Here is a 21,522-nt window from a genome sequence, read left to right as displayed (position 1 = left end):
TAATGGTACAATTGTGTAAATCTATGTATCACTGCATGCATGTACCGCTTTTAAACTGCTGGATGGTGATGAGAGACCAAAATAAGCTTGTTTTTAGGTCAGTGTTTCGCTATCAATACCACATTTCCCATAAGACACTGCGTTGGACAGAATCTATAAATACCCGTCATCCGGGTCATTGCTGTTCCTGTTTGGCGACCCGTCGCCATAAGTCTGAGTTCGTTCTTGTGCGCAGAATTTGGGGAGAAACCCACATATTTGCCCGTTTTCCACGCTTGGGAAGCGGCTATCGCCTTTAAGAGGCTCAGCTTTTCCCACATCAAGGAAAAAGCTGCAATTCCCGGGGTCCGGGCCCCACTTTTTTGAGCCTTCGTTCTCTTACTGAATAAGCTTTCTTTACTGAGACGCCTGAACTGTGTCTCTTTTTTCTCTGTTGTTTTGCTGTCAAGATGTCGCCGTAATGGAGTCTCCGTGTCTGACAGAAATGATCCAGGGCCTTCGTCGCCTGACCCGCACTTGTAATAACCCGCTCACCTCTCCTTTTGTCCCATTTAATGCTAGAGAGCTCGGACGCTCTCTCCCCGGAGCTCGGCCTCAAATCCTCTCTGAAGAACACCATGGAGAAAAATCCGAACTGCAACGGCAACAACAAGGTCCCGCCCCGCTCGAGTTCTACAGGCCCAGCTCCTGGAGATTCTAAACCTAAAACAGGTGATTACTTATTTTCCAACCTTACTGACAGTGCTAACGTTATTCTGTCTGGATGGACGTTGACATGTTTGTTGCAAGCTAGCTAAGTAGTAATGCATATTTAATATAGCACAAACATGGAGAGGGCCCACTGACTCGCATGGTTTTGTTTGTCTAATCGGTATGACGTAGGTAGAAAGCTAGCGTTAGCCATCTATCTAACAGACACAGATCATAAAATAACGTGTTGTAGATTGGTACCTAAATTGACGTGGTTCCTTACTGGCTTAAATTGCATCTGGTCATTGTTGTTGGCTATCATAATTGTTTCAAATGATTTCCCCCTGTCTCAATTTATGCTGCTAATTTGGCTAACGTTAGCTAGGTAGCTAACTAACTGGTTCACTTGGTAAGGTTAGGCTAACGTTGAAGTTTCCAGCTGGTAAGCGAAAGTCGGGTCTTCTGCATTAATAGTTAGTATAACTTGTACAGGACAAATGTATGTGAATGTATGTACGTGAATTTCATATCAGTGGAAAGTGTCATTTGATGTATCGGAGTTGGTAATGCCAGGTAGTGCTACCAAAGTTGGTGCAAAGCGGTTTCATCAGCGTGCTCTGATCTCTCGTGACAGCTGTGCTTAGTTTTTTTTTGTTAATACCGTCCCAGTGACTGCGTGCTAATGAATAAAAAAACGGTAGCATTTAATGAGCCACAAATGGACACAGTAGCAGACTTAATTTGGGGATAATGTTAAGTTATCGGCACCACAAAGACCCCACTTGGCCTTCTAAAGCAACGTGCATGGGATGGGCCTTGTAGTCAGGACTTTGATCAGACACGCTAAAGAAAGGTAACGTTAGCCTAGCCAGGTTGGGAACGGTGAGGGGATTATGTTTGCCAGAATAGTAGTACATAGCAGGCTCTTACCTAGATGACAATCTCCATACACCTTTACATTATGATAATTAAGTTAGCCTTTTTTTGTTGTCGCATAATTGTACAGACCACAACAATTGTTTATGTATGATTTGGAATGGGCTCTCAGCTGTAAGGTAAGTCAGGCTGATGTTGTTTTTAAATACAAACCCATCGATTAAAAGTAGTCCATCATCTTGTACCCTTTGTTTATCATAGAGAGTTTGTGTGTGTGTGTGAGTGGGTGTGTTTGAGGGTGAGAGCAGGAGAGGTGTGACCCTGTGGTATGCTGATAAGTGTGTACTTGGGGCCTTATTGCATCTGAGAGGTTGATCACATGAGCCTTGGGTCAGTGCTGTGCTGGTTCAAAAGCGCATGGCAGAGCACTTCATTACTAGTGTCTGTTTATCAATGTTACGCACATGATGTGGGTTAAACGTGGTAATCTTGCGAGTTGCCAGTGTGTTGTTAAAAAGGAGGGGGGGGGGCGGCAAACCTAAATAGTGATTAATTTGAATTTGTTATTTTGTAATTACTACTATGTTGCATTTGATTCAAAACTGGCCAATATTGTCAAAATATTTTAACATGTCTTTTAAGGATTATTTGTTTAATGTGTGTTTCAAGGAATGTCTTAATTCTTTTATGTTTTGTGTTGGATGTTTTCCAAAATGCTCTGCACTGTTTACATTCTCAGAAGAGTGCAATAATAAACCAGGCCGCATGTGTCATTTTCATAATAAACCAAATGCTCATATTGGGGCTGTTTAAAGTGTCTGACTATTGTTTTTCTGGATCGTTTTTTCAGATGGCAAGAATAATGGAGGCTCCAAGCGCTACAACCGTAAGCGGGAGCCTGCTTTCCCCAAGGCAGAGGGCTGCCCAGGCCCCCGTCGCACCAATCCACAGAAAAGCAAGAATTTCGACAAGAGACCCCCCCAAAGGGGAGGGGGTGGCCGACAGTATGGGCTCATGGGTGGTGGGAGAAGAGAAGAGGTGAGCTTTCTCCATGCAATATTTTTTTTTGTTTCTTTTAAATTAGCTTTTTTTTTTGCCTACAAATCGATATTTCAGACCAGGAAGAGTGACATTTAGCGGGTTCCGAAGCTAAATTATGTGATTTACCGTATACTATGTGTGGACACCATTCACTCACCATTGTTATCTCATTTTTGACGGAGGTGACGTTTAGAAGCGTTTGCATCTGAACTCTTCATATACAGGACATCTGAATATAGTGCATGTTGACAACTGTTTTGCCATCTGTGCATTGATATCAATGTGGCATCTAGGGGAGTGGGAGAGTTTAATGATCCCTTGTTTTAATCAAAGTTCCAAAAAAAAAATAGAAAATTTGCATCAGATATCTCAGGTGGATTTGCACACCACGATCACAAAGTCATCCAAACCAAACCAAACCAACGTCTGAATTCGCCTACAAAAAAAGTTGTCATCTTTGAGATCCGCTATCTAGCGAATTTTCCTATGGGAAAATAACATGGGGGTTTTGCAGTATTGCACCTGTTAAACTATCACAGGGACGAAGAGGTCTAAAATGCAGACGTTTTGCTCAACACACTTTTGTCCTCTGCCTTCGAGTGGCTCCTGTGATCTTCAGTACGTTAAGACGGCAAACTTAGATTTTTGCTACCCCAGAGCTAACTTGCAATGCAACTTCCCATAGGTTGTTGGTGTCTATTAACACCCGGATCTCCTTATATGGGCAAAGATGGCATCTTTGGTTCTTTTTTGTAGGTGAACTTCAGAGGTCTATGATGGATGTTTGTAAAGTACTGATGAAGTGTATACTTTGTACAAAGGCCTATGAAATGCTGTCCCTTACCGTGACCTACATACCACTGACCTCGCTTCCCTCCCCAACAGGTAGCAGAAAGCCGCCGGGCGGAGTTCAGCCCGGCTCAATTCACTGGACCCAAGAAGATAAGCCTGAACCACCTGCTCAACTTCACGTTTGAGCCGCGAGGCGGCCACGGCAACGGCAGCGGTGACGGCCACACCTGCTGGGGACGCCGCAACAAGTGGGGCCACAAGCACAAGCCCTTCAACAAGGAGCTCTTCCTGCAGGCCAAGTGAGTGCTGCAGCCGCCGCAGCAGCAGCAGCAGCGCAGAACTATGTGGCTGTGGGGATCTAGGTCCCAGGTCCCTCAGTGCTGGGCTACAAAGACTGCTTTCAATCTTACTGATTAGACGGAGACCGAGAGACTAGAGATTTTGTTTATTGTATGTACATGTTGTTGCTTTTAATTGATGTTTGTCCTAAAATGATTTAAGAGAATGCTTATATTGGATGCTAGATTAGTCAACCTGGTCAGTTGTGGTGTGTAGCATTGCATGTATTTATTCTGATGGAATTTCAGTGCATTTTGCCAGTGCATTTAACTATACTGCTCAAAAAAATTAAGGGAATACTTAGTTTTCCACAATTGTTAAAACACATTTTTTGAAACCTTTCACCCTTTTCTCCATTCTCAAACTACATTCACAGAATGTCTGACAGTTCTTACCAAAAATAAAACACTAAACCTCAAAAGTTTTACTTGTGCTCAGAACCAAACGGTGTCAGAGTACCGATCCAGTGTATGATTGAAGTGTTCCCGTAATTTTTTTGAGCAGTATATTTATGTTTAGGTTGGTCTTGAAGCACTGTAATGTAGAAATCTTCTCACTCTTTGGCCCTTTCATGTTTGGAGTGCCACATAGTATGCAGTGCTACATGTCATATCTTTGCAGTGATGTGAAGTGTCTGAATTGCCTCATTTTCTCAACTGCAGTTGCCAGTTTGTGGTGATTGATGACCAGGACTACAAGGCCCACTTCACTGACCCAGACTCTCTGGTCAACTGGGACTGTGTGCAGCAAGTGGTGAGTGCCGTGGATATACTTGCATCTCTCTCTCTCTCTCTTTCTTTCTTTCTTTCTTTCTTTTCTCTTCTCTCTCAGATTTGTTTTGTTTGTAGAATTTTCTAAAAATTTTTAGACTGTTCGAGAGATACTTTGACACATACACACGCACACAAATGCACACTCACACACACTAATTATTTTACCAACACAGCATTCCAGTATTCACGAAGATCCTGTTATGTTTTACCTGACAATACAAACAACCGCATCAATAAATCTTGAAATTCCCCTAGGGATCAATAAAGTCTATCTATCTATCTATCTATCTATCCATCCATCCATCCATCCATCCATCCATCCATCCATCCATCCATCCATCCATCCATCCATCCATCCATCCATCCATCCATCCATCCATCCATCCATCCATCCATCCATCCATCCATCCATCCATCCATCCATCCATCCATCCATCCATCCATCCATCCATCCATCCATCCATCCATCCATCCATCCATCCATCCGGTCTATGATTGCTCACACACACCGTTACCGTCTCCAATGCAGGAAGTCGAGGGTAGTTTTCGGGGGTTTCACACCTTGGTCTGTGTCTCTGCTGCAGGATTTATATATTTAGCTTGTTGAGTTGAGGTACACTGAATGAACAAACTAATAGGCTGTCCCTAATCAGCGTTTTGATATTAATTTATCTAGCAATTTTAAAATGACCCCAGTGTTTCCCATACATTGACTTATTTGTGGCAGCCCACCACATTATCATCATTGACCACCACACGAGGATTTTCCAGGTTGTACTAAATTGTGCTTAAATTTGGTTAGCATCATAACCACACTGCGCTAATTTGTAAAAAAAAACTGTGGCATTCAAGTTGGTTCTTGTAGGTAGCTGTTGAGGTTCTGCTTAGGTAATTGTGCGTTGGCACAATTATCGCAATGCGTTGGTATTGCGATAATTGTGCAGCCCTAATGTCTATTGACTCCAATTCACTCCATTTGAAGGTATTGAGGCAAAAAGTAAGAATAGGCGATCTGTTGCAAAAATGTTGCAACACAGATATTTTTGGTCTCCAAGGTGGATAATTTAGGTACTTGGTAGTAAGAATGTTTAGATTGCTGTTACTGAACGCGTATGCAAAATAATAAAGCATTTAATAACTGTGTAGTGTATCAGTATGGCACTAGTATGCTGCAGCAGCCTTGCCATTATAGTTAATCTAATTAGCGTCGTGATCGTGGAGCAAAGGCTGCATCAGCAGGTCCTGGAGACACAACGGCTGAAAGGGCTAAATTACCTGGGGTTCTCCTTGTAACCCTTTTTTGCACACACACACACTAATGTACATTCACCCACTCTCTTTCTCTCTCCGATTCTGTCTCTCGCACACATTTCTCTGAGCAGTTCTCCTTTTGCAGCCTTCTCTGACTTGCAGCCTTAACATGCTAGTGTGTGTCTCTCTCTCCCCCCTGCAGAGGATCTACAGCCACGAGGTGCCCTCCTGCCCCATCTGCCTGTACCCTCCGGTGGCGGCGCAGATCACGCGCTGCGGCCACATCTTCTGCTGGCCGTGCATGCTGCACTACCTCTCCCTCAGCGACAAGGACTGGTCCAAGTGCCCCATCTGCTACGAGGCCGTGAACGGACCCGATCTCAAGAGGTCTGTACCCCCTCACATTGGCATGTTGTCAGGCCTTCGGGCCATTTCAATAGCCGGCTTCAGACCGTCGAGCCAAAGCGAGCTAGGCCAGGCCGCGCCGGGGCTAATTGCTTTCACACCTTCAGGTGCGGGTGCTAACTGATGCCACTTGGGGGCTATATTGGTGCTACTGGCCCCTGATTTCTGGCCCACCCTAAACGTTGGGCCACTTGGTGCTAGAGCGGGGCTAGGGGTGGTGTCAAGGTGAAGGCGGGGTCAACACGTTGTTGTGTGTGAAGTCGAGAAACATGATGGAATGGCTATGAAAGCACAAAAGCACAGCAGTATTTGCTAGTACACCGAGTTTAGAGATAGCGGTTACGTCCGTATTAAAGATGTTTGCCTGTCAGTAGGCTCTGTCTCTGTCCAGAGGTCGCCAAGTAGCACAGTCGGCTAAAATTAAAAATGAACTTATGAGTTCATTAACGTAGACAAGTGTCCCACTAAATTATTCCTGAGTTAGCAACTATGGTTTTGGGAATCGCACCCCAGTATAGGAAAGAGATACGCAAATTTCTGCTTATCCTGTTTGAAAATGGGTGGTATTGGTGACGTTTTCACAAGCGAGGGTGTGTCGAGGTGTAATGCGGAGAGGCTAATGGCCTGACAGTCTGAACACAAACGTGTCAGGTTTATGAGGCTTGTAGCCTGGGCTACTATCACCAGGTAGCCCCCAAATTACCTTAACCTGGCCTGGCTCGACGGTCTGAAGCCGGCTAATCTGTTCCCAGAGGATCTCCGGTTGAAATGTTCAAAAGCAACGCAGATACAACTCGGACTTTAGCATAATGCTTTAGAAAATGTCAACTTTAAAAACTTTTTAAAGGGGAACTTGGCAACTTACAAATCATTTGGATGGTTAAATGACCTGTTCCGGTGAAAATGGTGACTTTCCCCGCTGCACCTAGCGTCCCCAGGCGGAAAACCAACCTTGCAACATTGAGACTACCGTCCTGGAAAGAGAAGTGAGAAACAAGAAACTCGTTTTAAATCGGGTTTCTTACCTTGTAACATCCACATAGTTCTGCCAAACTTATGCTAACCGTTTGCTAGCTTGTAAACACATCCATGTGCTTTATCGTTACCTTTTCCCACAGTTTGAAATAGCATAATGCGCAATTTCTCCAGCAGAGGGGGAAATCCTGCCAAGTTTCCCTTTAAGTACTGTTCTGTGCCAACGGAAATGCCTTAGGAACACACATGTTTGTTTATGCAGTTGAAAGGGTCTATACGTGGCACTGTCATGCTGCTGTTGATTGTTTTTTTTAAACCCTTTTGTCCCAACATTCTCTACCTTATTTTCAGTGATTCTGTTTCTTCTTATATTTACATTTATTGTTGAGACTGGAAAGGCACCTTCTGCATGTATGCTAGGTAAATATGCAATAGCAGCTGCAGCAGCATTATCCAGTATTGCACTGATGGAGTTACCCTATGAGAATTTGAATCCCAAAGCAAATACTTAATAATGTTAATTGTTATGTGTTAACCCCACCTCCTGCCTACCTGCTGCAGTGTGGTTGCCATGGAGACCCGTCAGTACGTGGTGGGCGACCAGATCACCATGCGGCTGATGAGGAGGGAGAAGGGCTCGCTGATCGCACTGCCCAGCTCTCAGTGGGTTAAGGTGGAGGAGCCCATCCGCTTTGGAGGTGTGTGTGTGTGAGGGCAAGAGAGAGTTGGTTAGTCAAGGAGAAGGACCTGCTCTATTTGCCCAAAAAGACTAAACGTGTGTAGACCACATTTTTGGGTGAATGTGTAACAGATAGAGAGAGAATCTTGGACATGTTGAAGGATCTCTGAAATATTAAACCTGTAAGTTCTACCTGAAGTGAGTGAAGGGTTCTGCAGGAGCACGCTAAAAAGATTTGCAAAATTTACAAAAAATGTTTCCTTTAAGAGCAATTTGAGGCAGCCGTGGCCTACTGGTTAGCGCTTTGGACCTGTAACCGGAGGGTTGCCGGTTCAAACCCCGACCAGTAGGCACGGCTGAAGTGCCCTTGAGCAAGGCACCTAACCCCTCACTGCTCCCGGCCGCTGTTGTTGCAGGCAGCTCACTGCGCCCGGGATTAGTGTGTGCTTCACCTCACTGTGTGTTCACTGTGTGCTGAGTGTGTTTCACTAATTCACGGATTGGGATAAATGCAGAGACCAAATTTCCCTCACGGGATCAAAAGAGTATATATACTTATACTGAGTACATCTCGGCACACATCATAAGGAGAATTTTCTGCCATTCACCTCAGCAGTTTTACTAGTAACTATGTGCTAAGAAGTCCAAGAAACTCCTGAGTGTGTTCAGTTCAGTTTTTATTTGTCATTGTTACAGGATGACAACGAAATGTTGTTAGAGAAAAAACAGACAGGCATATATTTTGAGGTTGTTCACCCATTTGCCTTATATCAATTTACATCCCCATGAATCACCCATTACTTTGTACCTAATTTAGCTCCCCATAAATACCCCCTAGAAAACCCCATAAAGTGCCATGTCCAGTAAAGTGCTTGGTGCAATAATTAATAAATCTAATAGAGGTAAGGTTGTTGGAGTGTTGTTGCAGCAATGCAAAGTCCAGGTCACAGGTATTGGGGGTGTATGGACAGGGACATTATGTCACAGAGGGATGTCCGATGGGGAGTGGGGGGGGTAGACTGTCCATTGAACAGCCTGACTGCATGGGGGTAAAGAGCGAGTGTGTGTGTGTGTGTGTGTATACGCGAGCAGATGGGCATCTGGGGGCGTACTCGAAGCTGCTGCTGGCCTCTGAGGAGCAGGTGCTGGGGCTGCTGCAGGAAGAGAAGGAGGCGCTGAGGACCCAGCTGTGCCTGGAGGAGAACGACCCACAGGACTGCTTCATCCAGAGCGCCCTGCACCAGCTGCAGGTACGCAATACCACACACACACACACACACACACACACACTAGGGGTGGGCGATATGGACAAAAAATAATATTTGATATTTTTTGTGATTTTGACGATAACAATAATTAGTCGATATACTTTAAAAATTTGTTTTTGTTAAAGTCTGAGTTACTTTACAGTTCATTATTTATGAATAGCATCATTACAATAATAACCAATAACCTAACCTGCGACGTTTTAACCAAATCAACCAATGCATTGTCACTCTGACACATTTCCAATTCTGCCCCCACTTGTGTGTGGCAATGACATGGTCTAGCCAGCTACATTAGAGAAGATGAATAGGCCTAACAGTTTCCAAAGAGAAAGTCTGAAGCTGAAGTTCCTTTCAAACCTTTACATAGGATTCACTGTAAAACTAAGCAGACCAACAGAGTACATCTCAGTCATTTCCTTCGATGTTTTGTTTAAGAGCAATCATGTAGGCTAGCATTCCAAGTTACAGAATAGAAACTAATGCGTTAGCTTATGGCTAATGTACATGAGAAATCCCATAGAGATGCTAACGGTTAGCCTAATCGGTAAACATAGATATTTAGAGCGAATTTCAATCCATTTACAAAACAGTTACATGAGAATAGTTCTTTGTTTACAACTGACTATTAAAATACTCAAAGGCTAATGTTTTCTCTCCATATAATACCATGTAGGAAAAAATGTGACTCATCAATGCTACTTGAACAGAAGTAGCCGCATAAAATCCCAAGTAGGCTACTCTCGCAGCACAAAATAAACATTAGGTGTGCATGTGACAACGTTGTGACCCACTAGTGATCACGTGACACTTGCTCTGTTGCAGCCAGGGGCTTCTCCCACACCTCCTGGGAATGTATGAGTCTTCAATGTGTGATTTCGAGTGTTTTTTCCCCATAAGTAATTTTAAATACTCGATAATGTCAATTTGCACATTGTTAAAACAACAATCGCAATATTATCGCAGACAATATATATCGCCCACCCCTAAAACACACACACACACACACAGACAGGACTGCTTCATCCAGAGCCCCCTGCACCAGCTGCAGGTACGCAATACCACACACACACATACACTGTTTTGGCACTACAGCCACAAATACACACACGTGTGTACACACATACACACACACACACACAGTTTCTCCACCACACACGGCCACAAATGCACGCTTTCTCTCAATCGCACCAGTTAAAGTTGAGCCCTTTTTATCCTGGTGTTTAATGTCTCTTCTTTCTTTCTTTCTTTCTTTCTTTCTTTCTCTTTCTTTCTTTCTCTTTCTTTCTTTCTCTTTCTTTCTTTCTTTCTTTCTTTCTTTCTTTCTTTCTTTCTTTCTTTCTTTCTTTCTTTCTTTCTTTCTCTTTCTTTCTTTCTTTCTTTCTTTCTTTCTTTCTCTTTCTTTCTTTCTTTCTTTTCTTTCTTTCTTTCTTTCTTTCTTTCTTTCTTTCTTTCTTTCTTTCTTTAGGAGCGTGAGGAGTCTCTGCTGAAGCGGACCTCCCAGGATGCGGCTGGTGCAGAAGGACTGGACCTGCGGAAGCTGTCCCTGTCCGACCCCCCCTCTCCTGAGGTCACTGTGGTAGTTTCCAACCCCAGCTCCAAGGTGGGTCACAGAGGACTGCTCTATTTGATGAGGGGTGTTTTCAGAATGTTACTGCATGATGAGAACTCTCATGTCTTAAAGTGAAATTCCCACACCTTGCTGAGTTGCTGGCCAGCTGATTGAAGACTTAAACTGAATTTAATAAAACTAAATGTGAACTCGAACTGCCAGCACTTAATGGTTTATGCCAGTAAAGGATTATTATGACCGCCGCTAGCGAAGCGGTCATATAGGGATTGTCAAAGCCCCCGTCATTTACTTCCTGAATTTTTGGTCAACGATACCCGGGACACCGAACCGCCGGGGCACATGACATTTGGTGGGTATGTAGCCCCACTAGACTTTTACGGAAAACATTTGTTTGGTCCCCGTGCGGGATGCACTGAGGATGAAGACATTTTTATGGTATGTTGGTCTCAAGGGCCCACATCAACCTAGCCCATAATCACTCATTCTCTGGGGGTATGCCAAGTTTCATAGAATTTCATCCATGGGGGGGGTCTAAAAAAATTAAGTTGTGTACACACAGGCACGCACATACCATCAGTATCCGCAATTACAACGGCCGATACATAATTAGAAATTCAGTAGGATTAAAGGAAAACCAAATATTCATCATAATAATTTGGCTGCATTTCCAGTATTGGCGTCACATAGTCGTTTGTCCACCAGATGGCGCATCGTGGCAGTGAGACGTAATTTTGTTGGAAGTTAATCTAAAGTGGGTTGGAAAGACACTACGCTTCCTACAAGGACAAGACTGTAGTTTACCACAGAGAATGTCTAATAAGGGTAGGATGATTTCTGCATGACATGTAATTCCCATTTCTTCTTGAAGCCAAAATAAATCTGAGAATGTTTATCGGACATGCTTGGTTTTTACTGCAGGTAGGCTACGTTAATCTTAAGTTATATCAATAGCCTAGAGTAGGTAAAATAATGTTACCGTTAGCATTGATTGAGTGATGGAGGCCAATTTGATTATTGATGTATTTGTAGAAAACCATAAATGCGGTTATAGGCTACCAAGAAAATTGGTAACAGCACTAATTGCATCTTTCGACTGTCATCTCATTTGCTTATGACCATAACCTAGGCTACTAACAGGAGCTAAGTGAGTTAGCCACAACACGTTAAGCTCATTGATGGTTTTCTAATGGAAAATATAGGCTACCTGAAAGATAACCTGTCTATGATGCATCCTAAACACCGGGCTGGGACATTTAGCTCAAAGTCTCAAAAAGCATCGGAGTCAACGTTCATTCCCAAACACCCATATAGGCTACTTCAATCCTCTATTTTCAAAGGTGGTTCAAGTAAGGAAGAGCATGGCTCAAAGTAAAGTAACTAGGACTGAAATTACATAAATTCGTGTTTGTGTCAACTCGCCACAATGTAGATTTATTAACGCACCCGTGATCTACATCTCCATTTAAACCAAATGTTTTAGAGCGCACGTTGAGAGATGTGTCCAGGGCAGGGCTGTACCTACACATATTTGTTGCACGTGCTACAAAAATCATTCTTTGCTATGGATGATTGAGTACCAACGTTACACCGGTCCAATACAGTTTTGCCTATGGCTATACCGTGAGACTGAGACGTTTTTTGTTTGTTCGAAGTGCGTGTTTAGGGTGTGAGAGGGGAGTCGATGTGCTTTGATTCCAGCTTGGTAGTAGTAGTCTATGCGATTAAAAATAACGTGTGTGTGAAGTATCCAAACAATGATAACGCTTTCAGTATGGCTGCTTTAGCCACAGACCTTGAGCTACTGTACAGGTTGGGTTCCATTTAGAAGTGTCGCTTTCCGTGATTCACACAGCTGCGTGAAATGTATTACTACTGATATGCAAAACTATTAACTTTTCGCCAAGAGGTGGCAGCTTAAGTCCGCTTGATACTGTAAGCCATTGGTTCCTAAAGGAGATTTTATTTGGGTCGCCAGCATAGCCTAGTGACAATTTATGTTGTGTAATAGGCCTAGCATAGGGCCTACCTTATATAGCTTATAGTTTAAGTCACGGTTTTGTCATAACTCCCTCTATGCATTTTTGCATTTAGAATAGCTCTGAAACCGGGGGTGAACACGTCGCAGGGGGCGCGCCAGTGCGTGGATATCTCAATCGCAAAATTAAACAATATTTATTTCTATCGGGCGCCTACCATGGACTAGGCTGGGTGAACTCAGCCTGATCTGCCGGCGATTCCTTTTCGATTTCTTAAAAGATTGAGCTTGGTCTGGCGAAAGCCAGACTAGCCATGGACCTCATAGTTGCAAAATGCAAGGGAACATAAATCGGCATATTATTTGCACAAACAATAACGGACAGTAGCTCTTCAACTTGGCCTGTTAAAATGTGTATGAACAGTCTAGCAACGCATTTCATGAAGGCCCTTTTGGAAATGTCAGTTATTTGCACCACTGGGTAAAACGGCATTTTGTTTTAGACTACTGGTATTTAATTTGTGCATTGACAATAAAGCTGAATATCATATGAACTAGATGACTAAACTTATGCATATGTAGAAGAAGAAACATTCACAAAAATCCATGACATGACCTCTCTTCTTGATAACTGTTGAAAACTGCATGGAACTGACAGGGATTGTTTTGTTTAATAATAAATAAATAAATACATTATGCTGATACCTTCTGCTTTTCCCAAATACAATGTAGCCTACAGGTGTACCTTTCATTAGTTCAGTTGCAATGGATGGACTGTGATGAACTGCCCTACTTGTGATTGTTTAGATATTTTAAAGGTTTTATAACAATGCTACACATTTTTTGGCAAGTGCTACAAATCTATTCACCTTTGCAGCGCCAGTAGGCTACTTTGTGTGTGGCCCACAAACACACATGCCAAACAAGCATACACAAAAGTTTTAAGAGTGGGGGATGGAGTAGTCTAGATGGAGACAAATTCATTAATATGATTTATTTTCGCGGAATGGATGTGCAGGACTGAGCGGCGGTCATATTTTGTACAGCTATGCGGTACATCTAGTTTCACTTTGTGTGTTATTTGTCCAGTAAAATTACAAATAATATTAAATTAAACAAAATTCAATTTTAAAAATGTACCCATAGAGAAAAGTTAGCAGCTACAAGCTGGTTATGGATTCCAATCCCAGCATTGAAATGACAATCTTGCCTGTTATTTTGGATAAATGCATCACCTCAGTGAATACATTTATTCAGTCTGGCAAACAGAAAAAAGGCTCCAACCTTAGTCCTCTGATTGTTTCCTCTCCAGCCTGTACTGCAGTACTCCTCAGCATTCGATGATGAGGTGCAGGAGATGCCAGACGTGGACCCTGTAGAGGTGGCTGATGAGGTGCCAGAAGGACCCGCTGAGGCCCCCCTGAAGCAGGAGGCTGACTCCGAGGCCCCACAGGCAGTGGAGGGGGCACCTGCTGGTTCCCAGACTGCGATGGGCAGACCTCAGACCTCAGAGCCTGGACCCTACTACTACTTCTACCAGGGTGAGCCTTTTCTACTTCACCTCTCAGTGGTGCTCTTAGTAGATGCGTCTGTGCATGTATGTGTGTGTGTGTGGAATATTGTTCCACAATAATGTTGTACAAGAGAATCACAATTACATGTATATTGAGTGTGTGTTGTGTTGTGTTTGCATGTGTGCGAGAGAATATGATGCAGGTTATTTGTGTATTTGTCTGTGTTTGAGTGTGAATACGGTGTGTGTGTGTGTGTATGATGTGTAAGTGAATAATGAATATGGTGTGTGTGTGTGTATTTCAGAGAGAGAGAATAATACTTATGTTGTATTTGTGAAATAATGAATATGCTGTATTTGTGTGTGTGTGTTTGAAATAATAAATATGCTGTGTGTGCGTGTTTGTGAAATAATGAATATGCTGTGTGTGTGTTGGTGTAGCGGACGATGGTCAGCAGATGTTCCTGCACCCGGTGAACGTGCGCTGCCTGCTGAGGGAGTACGGCAGTCTGGAGGCCAGCCCCCCGGCCATCACCGCCACCGTGGTGGAGGTGGAGGGACAAGCCGTCACCGAGGTAAACTCACACACACACACCACTTACTCACACTTATCCACGGCCACTATGATGGAGGCAGAAGCACACCGTTATCTACATACGTGTGTGTGTACACACACACACACACACCACACACACACACACACCCACACCCACACACAGCCACGATGATGGAGACCGTAGGACGTGGTTACCAGAATCACCACAAAATGGCGGTTTAGCAGTGGTTGGGGGGGGACACAGACTAAGGGTACGTTCAGACTAAGCGTCTTTTTCTCAGCTGCAGGCGTCCGTTTTACATTATAATCCTATGGAGTAGACTGTGTTTTCAAAAAAGTAGTCGGCTTCTTAAAACACGACTGCAACAGTCTTTTTCTGCAGCTCAGAAGTTGAGAAATGTTCAACTTCTAGCGGAAAAACGCCATACGTCATGCTGTCTTTTTTTACAGATGACCAATCACAAGCAGGCAAGTAAAAAATGGAGAAGGTGACAGGAAACCGGTCGAAAGACTCGTTTTAGTTTCTGAGCATAGCCAGGGAATTGTTTGACATGACTTCACAACTTTACCATAACATACCAAAAGCAATAGCCAACGTGAGTTTTCTCTTCCGCGACATTTTGAATCCACACGTAACGTTAGTCACTTTGTCTATCGCAAAAAGACTCTTCTGGCTGCTTTTTGGAACAATACGATGGTAGCTTTTTTTTTTTCAAAGTGAAAAAGCGGTCTGCACAACTTCTTGTGTCAGAAAAAGACGCCTAGTCTGAACATACCCTAACAAAGTAAAAAAAAACATAAACTTGTGCACTCATCATTTGTTCGTGTGTGTGTAGGAAGTGCGCCGCCGGCATCGGTACCTGGCCCACCTGCCCCTGACGTGCGAGTTCAGCATCTGTGAGTTGGCATTGCAGCCCCCGGTCCTCTCCAAAGAGACCCTGGACAGCTTTGCAGGTTAGCTCCTTTCCACCTTTCTCACACCACTCTTTCTTTCCCACCTTCCTCACACCACCAGTGCTCTCCCTCTCCCTCTCCCTCTCTCCCTCTCCCTCTCCCTCTCCCCTCTCCCCTCTCCCTCTCTCTCTCTCTCTCTCTCTCTCTCTCTCTCTCTCTCTCTCTCTCTCTCTCTCTCTCTCTCTCTCTCTCTCTCTCTCTCTCTCTCTCTCTCTCTCTCTCTCTCTCTCTCTCCCCCCACCTGTCTGACTCACACACTCTTCCTTCTCCCACTCATTTTGTCTTCATCTGTCCCTCTGGTGCCCTGCCACACACTAACCTAAGGCTAATGCCAGTAGCATGGTGTCCCAGAGCTGTATAAACATGTTGCTGTGTGCCCCAACTCACTGCTCTTCCTCCCCCCCCCTTTCCCCTCCTCTCTGCAGATGACCTGGAGAAGAGGAAGCGTCTGCGGCAGAAGAAAGCGAGGGATGAGGCTTAAGAGAGGGCGATCGAGAGATGGAGGAGAACAGGAAGCAGGGCAAATGTAAGTGCCTCAACCCTCCCTCCTCCTCCCACCCCTGCTTTTTTCAATCCTCATAGAGGAACCAGAGCAGTGTTTCTCATATGGGCCTTATGCAATGGCACCAACATCTGCAACACAAACGATGCATTACTTCCTGTTGCAATTCACTTTCTCCCCCACTCACTTACATGCCTGCTGACTGTCAGTAATACAAATCATAACGTCCGAAAAACGGCTGAAGTGCCCTTGAGCAAGGCACCTAACCCCTCACTGCTCCCCGAGCGCAGCTGTAGCAGGGATTAGTGTGTGCAACAACAGCGGCGCTCAGGGAGCAGTGAGGGTGCCTTGCTCAAGGGCACAAACAGCAGTTAGGTGCCTTGCTCAAGGGCACTTCAGCCGTGCCTACTGGTCGGGGTTCGAACCGGTAACCCTCCGGTTACAAGTCTGAAGCGCTAACCAGTAGGCCACGGCTGCCCCCTATCTATGGTTTCTTTGTGTATTGATTCCTGTCAGTGTTCTCTGCTTTTAGATCCGGAGGTGCACATTGGCTTGGAGAACCTGCAGCAGTTCCCTGCGTTTGGTTCTCCCCCCTATAACGGCGGCAGCCCTCCTGCCCACCCAGAGTTCCTGCTGGCTCCCCCCTCACCTCTCAGCATTAGCCCTGCCTCAGGTAACACACACACACACACACACACACACACACACACACACACACACACACACACACACACACACACACACACACACAGAGAAGTCATACTCTTCAGTCTGCACTCGATGCCTGATACAGAAATACATTACTGTTAAAGACTGATAGTGTTCATTGTATTATTTCTCTGTACGCAATATCTGAACTTACAATATATACCATCATATTTACCTGAAAATATAAAGTTATGAAATATTGGCGCATGCATATGCACTCAACATTATTGTTGTGACAACATTGTTTTTAAAGTCCACAAGATGGCGCAACACCTCATTCCTCTCTTGAGTCACTGCAGAAATCGGAAAGGAAGTTGATTAAACCTTTTGTATTGTAAAATTGGTATTGGAACAATTTTGTATCATGTGTAACAATATTGAGATGCATATTACAACCTCCGTATACTAACACACTCTGATACAACTTTCTCATTATGAGCAGTCATTTCATTACTCTTTTTGTCCCCTCCTACTCCCTGTCCCTCTTGTGCACCCCCTGGTGGTGTGGTGCTGGTGTTACAGATGGACTGATGTTCCCCAGTCTGGGTGGACACAGTCCTGTGCTGAGCGTGGGCAGTATGGAGGATGACTCCCACTGCATGTCCTTCGCCCAGGTACACACACACACACACACACACACACACACGCACACGCACACACACGGTTTTATACATAGAACTACAGCCTTTCTGATATGTGGAGTTATTTGGATAGTAGTGATATTCTAACACACTCTTTAAAGCCTGACCATAACATTCACTGTAGGACGTTGGTTAAAGCCTTCACATTGATTATTTTTCTCTGTTGTGTCCTTGTGGCATCTGTGAATATCTGACCTATTGTCTCTGCATTACAGATGCTCCGAGATGGCAAAGCCAGGGGTGATGTTGGGCCTAAGATCACCCCAAAGAAAGGTGAGGCGCACGCACACACACACACACACACACACACACTATTCTCACCCCAAAGAAAGGAGAGATTGTTAAATTCAGTGTGTGCTGGGATTGGTGGTCATCAGATGTTTGTTAATCCCAAAATCAACATCCCCCTGTTTTTATCTTCTCCATCAGTGGACATGCTGCTGGCCCCCCCGGTGGCAGACAGTGATGGGGAGAGTGACGGCTCAGACCGGGTTCCTGTGCCCAGCTTCCAGAACTCCTTCAGCCAGGCCTTTGAGAAGGCGCTGATGCAGCTGGACCATGGGCCCCCGGCCGCCCCACAGCCTGCTCCCATACCAGGTGTGTGTGTGTGTGTTTTACATGACTACCATGTTAGATGTTGGTCAAACCCACATGTGCTCTAGCTAACTCTGTGCTCTAGCTAACTCTGTGTTCTAGCTAACTCCGTGTTCTAGCTAACTCCGTGTTCTAGCTAACTCCGTGTTCTAGCTAACTCCGTGTTCTAGCTAACTCTGTGTTCTAGCTAACTCTGTGTTCTAGCTAACTCTGTGTTCTAGCTAACTCTGTGTTCTTTGTTGTGTTCCCTCTGTTTTAGAAGAGAAAGGGGGCAAGAGGAAGAAGAAGAAGCAGAAGCTTCTGTTCAGCACCTCTATGGTCCACACCAAGTAGAAGAGGACACACACGAACACACCTCACCTCACACACACACACACACACACCTCACACACTCCCCCTGCTCATGGCTCGTGTTTTCCTCACCCAGCTGTGTATCTCGCTTGCCTCTCGACAGCATCTCATTTTTATTCTCTGCTTTCTCAATAAGCATTGGTTCTCATTACAGCTGCTTATGTTAAGAGTAACCTGCAGCTGCAAACCCCTGTGAAATTGCAGTGCCCTTCTGCAGTGCCCCAACTTGGCCATGCCCATGTACAGTCCCCCATACCGTTCAGATGTTTTAAAATAAACCTGAAACGATGGTTGAAAACAAAAACTGAGGTTCAAAGAGAAGATATTAAATTGCAGATTGACAATTGTTAACTCGCACCAGCCCAATGTCAAGAGTCGCAGATTTTTTTTTTTTTTTTTGAGGAGTAGCTTGCAGCATAGGGAACTTTAAATAAAGAATGCATGAGATGACACTTGCTGCAAGAGGTCATGTTTTTGATTAGGATTTTGATTTTGGGTTGATTGTTGGAGTGGTTCGGTAAGTAGGGTGAAGTGTAGCAGTCAGCCAGCTGTAGATTTACCTTCTTCTAGGACCCCCCTCCCACTCCGAGCCAGTCACACCCCTCACAAACCTCCAACCCTTTCAGAAAAGGCCAACTCCTGTCCGTTTTCCTGGTGCTTTTTGAGGTCAGTGTTAATGGCAGCCATTTGGACCTAGACATTTTGAAGGAAAACATGTCGGACTCGATAAATGTCTCAAGATAGTTCAGGAGTGTTTTGTTAAACATAATGGATGAGCTGCTAAATGGATTTTTGCTAACATTGTTTTTTTGTTGGTTTTTTTTAATAGCAAGTTTACGTTACCTTCACCTTTGATAGCAGTTTTCTTCCCTCTTGGCAAGATTTGCACCTTTTTTCCCCCATGACCACATAAATTCATGTGTTTTAATTTCCTCTCAATGTTCCTCTCTGTTGACCATCTGAACTCTAGATTATAATCAGCCATGGTCTTGGGGGACCAATCAGATGATCTGATTTTAGTTGACATGTAAAAATATATAGCAATTGGTTTATTTTCAGTTTGTTTTGTTAATCCACCCCAGATATTGTGATTTATGGTGGAGAGTTAAATTAATTTTTTCATCTAAATAACTACCCCAAGTGAAACCAGCAGGGTCTCAGTTTTACGGCCCATTTTGGTCCCTGTAATTCATGTCCAACCCTGCAACACCATCACTCATTGTGTGTCTGTGTGTGTGTGAGTGAATCCATATAGAGGTGCTGACTGCTGATCTGCTTGCCATGTATTGTGTGTAAAGACAGACAAGAGAAAATTATACAAAATATTTTTGTTTGAGGGTTCTTTAAATTTACTTTCAGTTTTTTAGGTCAACTTAACAGGAAAGAAAAAAAATTTAAACTGACCTAAAGTTGGAATGAATAAAGATTATTATACACAACAAAAGGGTGTCTTGTATTTTTGTAAAATGCCACTTTGGGCAGATTCTATTTATTTGTTACATGCAGCATCTTCTATGAATAAATATACTTGTTTCATATGCAAACATCATTTTAAATTGCAGTAATTTATACATCAAAGATACAGCAGCATGTTGTATCATATAGATTGTATTCATGAAATGAAAAAGGGAAACCACATATTGGGAAATAAAATAATTTGTCTGTGGTTTGCTGCAGAAATGTTCCTGTATCCTTCCCCAGATTGGTCTTCACTTTGTCTCGTAGGTCTACAGACAATTCTCTCGACCTCATGGCTTGGTGTCGGTGTTGGTGTTGGATGCGTGTCTCCTAATAATGTCCAATGAATTCATTTAGGCACAGGTGGACTCCAATCAAGTTGTAGAAGCATCTCAAGGACCATTGATAGAAGTAGGATGCACCAGAGCTCAATTGCAAGAGTCTCTGTAAAGTTCTCTGTACATCTGTACAATATATACCATCGTATTTACCTGAAAATGAGGTTTTGAGATTTTGGTGCATGCAACATTGTTGTGACCACATTGTTTCTAGAGTCCACAAGATGGCGCAACACCTCATTCCTCTCTTGCGTCACAGCAGAAATGGAAAAGGAAGTTGATTAAACTTGCCACTCCAGTATGCAAGAAGTTTAGTTTGGCTTAATATATTTGAAAAAGAGCAAAACCTTTTGTATTGTCAAATTGGAATTGGAGCAATACTGTATCATGTATAACAATATTGAGATGCATATTATCACCTTTGTGGCAGTTCGTAACTAGAGAGAGTGAATTCATATAGAGGTGCTGACTGCTGATCTGCTTGCCATGTATTCAGTGTACGTGACAGATGAGAGAAAATTATACAAAATATTTTTGTTTGAAGAAACATTTCAGGATGGGTAAAAGCAAAGAGCTCTCCCAAGACCTTTGCCACCTTATTGTTGCAAAACATATGGAACTACAGATGCATTTCAACTTCAGAATCATCCAGTAAGAATTGGAGCCACTATCTGCAAGTGGAAGGAACATCACTGCATCATTCATCAACCGGCCATGCACAGGATCTCCTCGCCAGATTTCTGACCAGGAAGTCAGAAGGATAGTCAGAAGAGTAGCCCAAGAGCCAAGGACCACTCGGAGAAAGCTCCAGAAAGACTTGGAGCAACAGGTACAATTGTTACAGAGAAAATCATAAGCAATGCACTCCACCGCCATAGCCTATATGCACACTCACCCCACATGACTCTATTACTGAAGAAAAACATGTCGAAGGTCATTGAAAGTTTTGAAACATTTGGACAAGCCTATATGAAATACTGAGAGAATGTCTTTTGGTCAAAACTGACCTTTTTGGATGTCATACTACACACCATGTTTGGAGGAGAAATGGCACTGTGCATCACCCTAAAAATACCCTACCAACAGTGAGGTTTGGAGGTGGAGGCATCATGCCCTGTTTTTCATCTCATGGTACTGGCAGACTTCATACAGTTGAAGGAATGATGAATGGAGTCATTTTGTCCCAGGAGAATCTTGCCATCCACCAGGATGATGAGTATGAGACATGGCTAGACCTTCCAGCAGGAGAATGATCCAAAGCATTCAGCAAAGG

The 21,522-nt window shown here is 43.8% G+C and overlaps 1 protein-coding gene across 1 annotated transcript; it reads left to right on the top strand.

Annotated features, from left to right (window-relative positions):
- Window positions 1-173: 173 nt before the first annotated feature.
- LOC125294524 (RING finger protein 10-like) lies at window positions 174-19,897 on the top strand. Its single transcript, XM_048243356.1, is given in 18 exon segments — window positions 174-711; window positions 2,417-2,604; window positions 3,493-3,698; window positions 4,401-4,491; window positions 5,965-6,149; window positions 7,704-7,840; window positions 8,914-9,071; window positions 10,555-10,689; window positions 13,947-14,175; window positions 14,589-14,722; window positions 15,540-15,657; window positions 16,083-16,133; window positions 16,136-16,183; window positions 16,692-16,832; window positions 17,390-17,481; window positions 17,724-17,781; window positions 17,938-18,105; window positions 18,362-19,897. Coding segments are annotated over 18 exon segments (2,370 nt in total). The 5' UTR covers window positions 174-554; the 3' UTR covers window positions 18,436-19,897.
- Window positions 19,898-21,522: the final 1,625 nt, after the last annotated feature.

Source organism: Alosa alosa, chromosome 5 (genome assembly GCF_017589495.1).
Source record: "Alosa alosa isolate M-15738 ecotype Scorff River chromosome 5, AALO_Geno_1.1, whole genome shotgun sequence".
Classification (NCBI taxonomy): Eukaryota; Metazoa; Chordata; class Actinopteri; order Clupeiformes; family Clupeidae; genus Alosa; species Alosa alosa.
This window is presented reverse-complemented; position numbering and strand designations above follow the sequence as displayed.